At 51.6% G+C, this 8,634-nt stretch overlaps 6 protein-coding genes across 6 annotated transcripts; all 6 read left to right on the forward strand.

The window, feature by feature from the left end:
• Positions 1–164: 164 nt before the first annotated feature.
• Positions 165–683, forward strand: LOC129640050 (late histone H2B.L4-like). The gene has a single exon (XM_055565306.1). The coding sequence runs from the start codon at positions 165–167 to the stop codon at positions 555–557; it is 393 nt and encodes a 130-aa protein (XP_055421281.1). The 3' UTR covers positions 558–683.
• Positions 684–1,533: 850 nt separating this feature from the next.
• On the forward strand, positions 1,534–2,082 carry LOC129640051 (histone H2B 1/2-like). Its single transcript, XM_055565307.1, has one exon. The coding sequence runs from the start codon at positions 1,534–1,536 to the stop codon at positions 2,080–2,082; it is 549 nt and encodes a 182-aa protein (XP_055421282.1).
• A 1,281-nt stretch (positions 2,083–3,363) lies between these two features.
• LOC129639839 (histone H2B-like) lies at positions 3,364–3,629 on the forward strand. Its single transcript, XM_055565110.1, has one exon. It carries the CDS (start codon positions 3,370–3,372, stop codon positions 3,604–3,606), a length of 237 nt encoding a protein of 78 aa, XP_055421085.1. The 5' UTR covers positions 3,364–3,369; the 3' UTR covers positions 3,607–3,629.
• A 1,258-nt stretch (positions 3,630–4,887) lies between these two features.
• On the forward strand, positions 4,888–5,153 carry LOC129639880 (histone H2B-like). Its single transcript, XM_055565165.1, has one exon. It carries the CDS (start codon positions 4,894–4,896, stop codon positions 5,128–5,130), a length of 237 nt encoding a protein of 78 aa, XP_055421140.1. The 5' UTR covers positions 4,888–4,893; the 3' UTR covers positions 5,131–5,153.
• A 1,108-nt stretch (positions 5,154–6,261) lies between these two features.
• Positions 6,262–6,680, forward strand: LOC129640052 (late histone H2B.L4-like). Its single transcript, XM_055565308.1, has one exon. It carries the CDS (start codon positions 6,262–6,264, stop codon positions 6,652–6,654), a length of 393 nt encoding a protein of 130 aa, XP_055421283.1. The 3' UTR covers positions 6,655–6,680.
• A 1,066-nt stretch (positions 6,681–7,746) lies between these two features.
• On the forward strand, positions 7,747–8,280 carry LOC129639666 (histone H2B 1/2-like). The gene has a single exon (XM_055564815.1). The coding sequence runs from the start codon at positions 7,786–7,788 to the stop codon at positions 8,176–8,178; it is 393 nt and encodes a 130-aa protein (XP_055420790.1). The 5' UTR covers positions 7,747–7,785; the 3' UTR covers positions 8,179–8,280.
• Positions 8,281–8,634: the final 354 nt, after the last annotated feature.

Raw genomic sequence — 8,634 nt, forward strand, 5'->3', positions numbered from 1 at the left:
CAATCAGATATGGACAGTGTCTGTGACGTCAGGGAAAGCAGGGCCTATAAATCCAGCCAACGGCCTTCAACCCCGCCCCCACCGGTCTTCTGGGATGGGCTACGGGGAGGGGTGGCGCTGTCGTGTCCCAACCATCCTCGGAAACTGAACCCTCTGAAACGGAGATGGCGAAAGCGGAGACCTCCAAACCAGAGCCTTATGATGCGGAACCAAAACAGGCAAAGCAGAAGACAGCTAATGGCCGCCGTCGCCGTCGCCGGCACTGCCGTAAGGACAATTTCTCAAGTTTTGCTACCTATTTCCCCGGGGTGCTGAGGCAAATGCATAAAGGCCTGAGTCTTTCCCACGACTCCGTGAACATCCTGGATTCGTTCGTGAAAGATATGTTTGAGCGGATTGCCGAGGAGGCCGGGCGCCTGGCCCGCTACAACAAGCGCCGCACCATCACGCACGAAGACATCGAGGCAGCTGTGCGTCTTCTGTTGCCTGGGGAGCTCCGCAAGCATGCCATAACCGAGGCCACCAAGTCGCTCATCAGATACCACACCTGCAGATGAACTGCCTCAGGACTGTCTGACCATCGCAAACCAGACTTAAGGGTTCTCCCCTTAGGCCCTACATTCAATCTTTAAAACATTTCTACCTCAACGAAAACATTAAGAACCTCCTGAACTTTGCTTCATTATGTGTCGGTTGTGTCATATGTTCGATGGAAAACCCTGTACTTTTCGCAACTCGTCACTTTCCTAAATGGTTATTTCTATTCGTAGTTTCTCCGTAAGTATAGGCATCTTTATGGTCAAAATTCTCTCCCTACAAGTTTCATTGGCCTTTTCCATTTTCATTCTCCCATCTATATTTAGGTATCATCCAGAGATTATTTTTTTCTTTTTTTTTAAATTTATTTTATTTTTAAACTTTACATAACTGTATTACTTTTGCCAAATGTCAAAATGAATCAGCCACAGGTATACATGTGTTCCCCATCCTGAACCCTCCTCCCTCCTCCCTCCCCATTCCATCCCTCTGAGTCGTGGGGTATGCTATGCTATGCTATGCTAAGTCACTTCAGGCGTGTCCGACTCTGTGCGACCCCCATAGACGGCAGCCCACCAGGCTCCCCCGTCCCTGGGATTCTCCAGGCAAGAATGCTGGAGTGGGTTGCCATTTTCTTCTCCACTACATGAAAGTGAAAAGGGAAAGTGAAGTCGCTCAGTCGTGTCCGACTCTTTGTGACCACATGGACACCAGGCTCCGCCGTCCATGGGATTTTCTAGGCAAGCGTACTGGAGTGGGTTGCCCTTTCCTTCGCCATGGAATCTTCCCGACCCAGGGATCGAACCCAGGTCTCCCGCACTGTAGACAGACACTTTACCGTCAGAGGCACCAGGGGAGTTGGGCTGACTGGGGGGGGAAGGGGGGGTGGTGCAACGTGGGGGAGGGGCGCATCAGGAGTTGGGAAGTGGGACGTCCAGTGTCACGTGACGTGGGCTGCCATAGTAACACGTCTCCCTGCCTTGCATCCAATCAGATATGGACAGTGTCTGTGACGTCCGGGAACGGAGGGCCTATAAATCCAGCCTACGGCCTTCAACCCCCCCCCGCACCGGTCTTCTGGGATGGGCTACGGGGAGGGGTGGCGCTGTCGTGTCCCAACCATCCTCGGAAACTGAACCCTCTGAAACGGAGATGGCGAAAGCGGAGACCTCCAAACCAGAGCCGTATGATGTGGAACCAAAACAGGCAAAGCAGAAGACAGCTAATGGCCGCCGTCGCCGTCGCCGGCACTGCCGTAAGGACAATTTCTCAAGTTTTGCTACCTATTTCCCCGGGGTGCTGAGGCAAATGCATAAAGGCCTGAGTCTTTCCCACGACTCCGTGAACATCCTGGATTCGTTCGTGAAAGATATGTTTGAGCGGATTGCCGAGGAGGCCGGGCGCCTGGCCCGCTACAACAAGCGCCGCACCATCACGCACGAAGACATCGAGGCAGCTGTGCCTCTTCTGTTGCCTGGGGAGCTCCGCAAGCATGCCATAACCGAGGCCACCAAGTCGCTCATCAGATACCACACCTGCAGATGAACTGCCTCAGGACTGTCTGACCATCGCAAACCTGACTTAAGGGTTCTCCCCTTAGGCCCTACATTCAATCTTTAAAACATTTCTACCACAACGAAAATATTAAGAACCTCCTGAACTTTGCTTCATTATGTGTCGGTTGTGTCATATGTTCGATGGAAAACCCTGTACTTTTCGCAACTCGTCACTTTCCTAAATGGTTATTTCTATTCGTAGTTTCTCCGTAAGTATAGGCATCTTTATGGTCAAAATTCTCTCCCTACAAGTTTCATTGGCCTTTTCCATTTTCATTCTCCCATCTATATTTAGGTATCATCCAGAGATTATTTTTTTCTTTTTTTTTTAATTTATTTTATTTTTAAACTTTACATAACTGTATTAGTTTTGCCAAATGTCAAAATGAATCAGCCACAGGTATACATGTGTTCCCCATCCTGAACCCTCCTCCCTCCTCCCTCCCCATTCCATCCCTCTGAGTCGTGGGGTATGCTATGCTATGCTATGCTAAGTCACTTCAGGCGTGTCCGACTCTGTGCGACCCCCATAGACGGCAGCCCACCAGGCTCCCCCGTCCCTGGGATTCTCCAGGCAAGAACGCTGGAGTGGGTTGCCATTTTCTTCTCCACTACATGAAAGTGAAAAGGGAAAGTGAAGTCGCTCAGTCGTGTCCGACTCTTTGTGACCACATGGACACCAGGCTCTGCCGTCCATGGGATTTTCTAGGCAAGCGTACTGGAGTGGGTTGCCCTTTCCTTCGCCATGGAATCTTCCCGACCCAGGGATCGAACCCAGGTCTCCCGCACTGTAGACAGACACTTTACCGTCAGAGGCACCAGGGGAGTTGGGCTGACTGGGGGGGGAAGGGGGGGTGGTGCAACGTGGGGGAGGGGCGCATCAGGAGTTGGGAAGTGGGACGTCCAGTGTCACGTGACATGGGCTGCCATAGTAACACGTCTCCCTGCCTTGCATCCAATCAGATATGGACAGTGTCTGTGACGTCAGGGAAAGCAGGGCCTATAAATCCAGCCAACGGCCTTCAACCCCGCCCCCACCGGTCTTCTGGGATGGGCTACGGGGAGGGGTGGCGCTGTCGTGTCCCAACCATCCTAGGAAACTGAACCCTCTGAAACGGAGATGGCGAAAGCGGAGACCTCCAAACCAGAGCCTTATGATGCGGAACCAAAACAGGCAAAGCAGAAGACAGCTAATGGCCGCCGTCGCCGTCGCCGGCACTGCCGTAAGGACAATTTCTCAAGTTTTGCTACCTATTTCCCCGGTGTGCTGAGGCAAATGCATAAAGGCCTGAGTCTTTCCCACGACTCCGTGAACATCCTGGATTCGTTCGTGAAAGATATGTTTGAGCGGATTGCCGAGGAGGCCGGGCGCCTGGCCCGCTACAACAAGCGCCGCACCATCACGCACGAAGACATCGAGGCAGCTGTGCGTCTTCTGTTGCCTGGGGAGCTCCGCAAGCATGCCATAACCGAGGCCACCAAGTCGCTCATCAGATACCACACCTGCAGATGAACTGCCTCAGGACTGTCTGACCATCGCAAACCGGACTTAAGGGTTCTCCCCTTAGGCCCTACATTCAATCTTTAAAACATTTCTACCTCAACGAAAACATTAAGAACCTCCTGAACTTTGCTTCATTATGTGTCGGTTGTGTCATATGTTCGATGGAAAACCCTGTACTTTTCGCAACTCGTCACTTTCCTAAATGGTTATTTCTATTCGTAGTTTCTCCGTAAGTATAGGCATCTTTATGGTCAAAATTCTCTCCCTACAAGTTTCATTGGCCTTTTCCATTTTCATTCTCCCATCTATATTTAGGTATCATCCAGAGATTATTTTTTTCTTTTTTTTTAAATTTATTTTATTTTTAAACTTTACATAACTGTATTAGTTTTGCCAAATGTCAAAATGAATCAGCCACAGGTATACATGTGTTCCCCATCCTGAACCCTCCTCCCTCCTCCCTCCCCATTCCATCCCTCTGAGTCGTGGGGTATGCTATGCTATGCTATGCTAAGTCACTTCAGGCGTGTCCGACTCTGTGCGACCCCCATAGACGGCAGCCCACCAGGCTCCCCCGTCCCTGGGATTCTCCAGGCAAGAACGCTGGAGTGGGTTGCCATTTTCTTCTCCACTACATGAAAGTGAAAAGGGAAAGTGAAGTCGCTCAGTCGTGTCCGACTCTTTGTGACCACATGGACACCAGGCTCTGCCGTCCATGGGATTTTCTAGGCAAGCGTACTGGAGTGGGTTGCCCTTTCCTTCGCCATGGAATCTTCCCGACCCAGGGATCGAACCCAGGTCTCCCGCACTGTAGACAGACACTTTACCGTCAGAGGCACCAGGGGAGTTGGGCTGACTGGGGGGGGAAGGGGGGGTGGTGCAACGTGGGGGAGGGGCGCATCAGGAGTTGGGAAGTGGGACGTCCAGTGTCACGTGACATGGGCTGCCATAGTAACACGTCTCCCTGCCTTGCATCCAATCAGATATGGACAGTGTCTGTGACGTCAGGGAAAGCAGGGCCTATAAATCCAGCCAACGGCCTTCAACCCCGCCCCCACCGGTCTTCTGGGATGGGCTACGGGGAGGGGTGGCGCTGTCGTGTCCCAACCATCCTAGGAAACTGAACCCTCTGAAACGGAGATGGCGAAAGCGGAGACCTCCAAACCAGAGCCTTATGATGCGGAACCAAAACAGGCAAAGCAGAAGACAGCTAATGGCCGCCGTCGCCGTCGCCGGCAGTGCCGTAAGGACAATTTCTCAAGTTTTGCTACCTATTTCCCCGGTGTGCTGAGGCAAATGCATAAAGGCCTGAGTCTTTCCCACGACTCCGTGAACATCCTGGATTCGTTCGTGAAAGATATGTTTGAGCGGATTGCCGAGGAGGCCGGGCGCCTGGCCCGCTACAACAAGCGCCGCACCATCACGCACGAAGACATCGAGGCAGCTGTGCGTCTTCTGTTGCCTGGGGAGCTCCGCAAGCATGCCATAACCGAGGCCACCAAGTCGCTCATCAGATACCACACCTGCAGATGAACTGCCTCAGGACTGTCTGACCATCGCAAACCGGACTTAAGGGTTCTCCCCTTAGGCCCTACATTCAATCTTTAAAACATTTCTACCTCAACGAAAACATTAAGAACCTCCTGAACTTTGCTTCATTATGTGTCGGTTGTGTCATATGTTCGATGGAAAACCCTGTACTTTTCGCAACTCGTCACTTTCCTAAATGGTTATTTCTATTCGTAGTTTCTCCGTAAGTATAGGCATCTTTATGGTCAAAATTCTCTCCCTACAAGTTTCATTGGCCTTTTCCATTTTCATTCTCCCATCTATATTTAGGTATCATCCAGAGATTATTTTTTTCTTTTTTTTTAAATTTATTTTATTTTTAAACTTTACATAACTGTATTAGTTTTGCCAAATGTCAAAATGAATCAGCCACAGGTATACATGTGTTCCCCATCCTGAACCCTCCTCCCTCCTCCCTCCCCATTCCATCCCTCTGAGTCGTGGGGTATGCTATGCTATGCTATGCTAAGTCACTTCAGGCGTGTCCGACTCTGTGCGACCCCCATAGACGGCAGCCCACCAGGCTCCCCCGTCCCTGGGATTCTCCAGGCAAGAATGCTGGAGTGGGTTGCCATTTTCTTCTCCACTACATGAAAGTGAAAAGGGAAAGTGAAGTCGCTCAGTCGTGTCCGACTCTTTGTGACCACATGGACACCAGGCTCTGCCGTCCATGGGATTTTCTAGGCAAGCGTACTGGAGTGGGTTGCCCTTTCCTTCGCCATGGAATCTTCCCGACCCAGGGATCGAACCCAGGTCTCCCGCACTGTAGACAGACACTTTACCGTCAGAGGCACCAGGGGAGTTGGGCTGACTGGGGGGGGAAGGGGGGGTGGTGCAACGTGGGGGAGGGGCGCATCAGGAGTTGGGAAGTGGGACGTCCAGTGTCACGTGACATGGGCTGCCATAGTAACACGTCTCCCTGCCTTGCATCCAATCAGATATGGACAGTGTCTGTGACGTCAGGGAAAGCAGGGCCTATAAATCCAGCCAACGGCCTTCAACCCCGCCCCCACCGGTCTTCTGGGATGGGCTACGGGGAGGGGTGGCGCTGTCGTGTCCCAACCATCCTAGGAAACTGAACCCTCTGAAACGGAGATGGCGAAAGCGGAGACCTCCAAACCAGAGCCTTATGATGCGGAACCAAAACAGGCAAAGCAGAAGACAGCTAATGGCCGCCGTCGCCGTCGCCGGCACTGCCGTAAGGACAATTTCTCAAGTTTTGCTACCTATTTCCCCGGGGTGCTGAGGCAAATGCATAAAGGCCTGAGTCTTTCCCACGACTCCGTGAACATCCTGGATTCGTTCGTGAAAGATATGTTTGAGCGGATTGCCGAGGAGGCCGGGCGCCTGGCCCGCTACAACAAGCGCCGCACCATCACGCACGAAGACATCGAGGCAGCTGTGCGTCTTCTGTTGCCTGGGGAGCTCCGCAAGCATGCCATAACCGAGGCCACCAAGTCGCTCATCAGATACCACACCTGCAGATGAACTGCCTCAGGACTGTCTGACCATCGCAAACCGGACTTAAGGGTTCTCCCCTTAGGCCCTACATTCAATCTTTAAAACATTTCTACCTCAACGAAAACATTAAGAACCTCCTGAACTTTGCTTCATTATGTGTCGGTTGTGTCATATGTTCGATGGAAAACCCTGTACTTTTCGCAACTCGTCACTTTCCTAAATGGTTATTTCTATTCGTAGTTTCTCCGTAAGTATAGGCATCTTTATGGTCAAAATTCTCTCCCTACAAGTTTCATTGGCCTTTTCCATTTTCATTCTCCCATCTATATTTAGGTATCATCCAGAGATTATTTTTTTCTTTTTTTTTAAATTTATTTTATTTTTAAACTTTACATAACTGTATTACTTTTGCCAAATGTCAAAATGAATCAGCCACAGGTATACATGTGTTCCCCATCCTGAACCCTCCTCCCTCCTCCCTCCCCATTCCATCCCTCTGAGTCGTGGGGTATGCTATGCTATGCTATGCTAAGTCACTTCAGGCGTGTCCGACTCTGTGCGACCCCCATAGACGGCAGCCCACCAGGCTCCCCCGTCCCTGGGATTCTCCAGGCAAGAATGCTGGAGTGGGTTGCCATTTTCTTCTCCACTACATGAAAGTGAAAAGGGAAAGTGAAGTCGCTCAGTCGTGTCCGACTCTTTGTGACCACATGGACACCAGGCTCTGCCGTCCATGGGATTTTCTAGGCAAGCGTACTGGAGTGGGTTGCCCTTTCCTTCGCCATGGAATCTTCCCGACCCAGGGATCGAACCCAGGTCTCCCGCACTGTAGACAGACACTTTACCGTCAGAGGCACCAGGGGAGTTGGGCTGACTGGGGGGGGAAGGGGGGGTGGTGCAACGTGGGGGAGGGGCGCATCAGGAGTTGGGAAGTGGGACGTCCAGTGTCACGTGACGTGGGCTGCCATAGTAACACGTCTCCCTGCCTTGCATCCAATCAGATATGGACAGTGTCTGTGACGTCCGGGAACGGAGGGCCTATAAATCCAGCCTACGGCCTTCAACCCCCCCCCCACCGGTCTTCTGGGATGGGCTACGGGGAGGGGTGGCGGTGTCGTGTCCCAACCATCCTCGGAAACTGAACCCTCTGAAACGGAGATGGCGAAAGCGGAGACCTCCAAACCAGAGCCGTATGATGTGGAACCAAAACAGGCAAAGCAGAAGACAGCTAATGGCCGCCGTCGCCGTCGCCGGCACTGCCGTAAGGACAATTTCTCAAGTTTTGCTACCTATTTCCCCGGGGTGCTGAGGCAAATGCATAAAGGCCTGAGTCTTTCCCACGACTCCGTGAACATCCTGGATTCGTTCGTGAAAGATATGTTTGAGCGGATTGCCGAGGAGGCCGGGCGCCTGGCCCGCTACAACAAGCGCCGCACCATCACGCACGAAGACATCGAGGCAGCTGTGCGTCTTCTGTTGCCTGGGGAGCTCCGCAAGCATGCCATAACCGAGGCCACCAAGTCGCTCATCAGATACCACACGTGCAGATGAACTGCCTCAGGACTGTCTGACCATCGCAAACCAGACTTAAGGGTTCTCCCCTTAGGCCCTACATTCAATCTTTAAAACATTTCTACCTCAACGAAAACATTAAAAACCGCCTGAACTTTGCTTCAATATGTGTCGGTTGTGTCATTTGTTCGATGGAAAACCCTTTACTTTTCGCAACTCGTCACTTTCCTAAATGATTATTTCTATTCGTGGTTTCTCCGTAAGTTTAGGGATCTTTATGGTCAAAATTCTCTCCCTACAAGTTTCATTGGCCTTTTCCATTTTCATTCTCCCATCTCTATTTAGGCATCATCCAGAGATTTTTATATGGGGTATGCTATGCTATGCTATGCTATGCTAAGTCAATTCAGGCGTGTCCGACTCTGTGTGACCCCCATAGACGGCAACCCACCAGGCTCCCCGGTCCCTGGGATTCTCCAGGCAAGAACGCTGGAG

Source organism: Bubalus kerabau, chromosome X (assembly GCF_029407905.1).
Source record: "Bubalus kerabau isolate K-KA32 ecotype Philippines breed swamp buffalo chromosome X, PCC_UOA_SB_1v2, whole genome shotgun sequence".
Classification (NCBI taxonomy): Eukaryota; Metazoa; Chordata; class Mammalia; order Artiodactyla; family Bovidae; genus Bubalus; species Bubalus kerabau.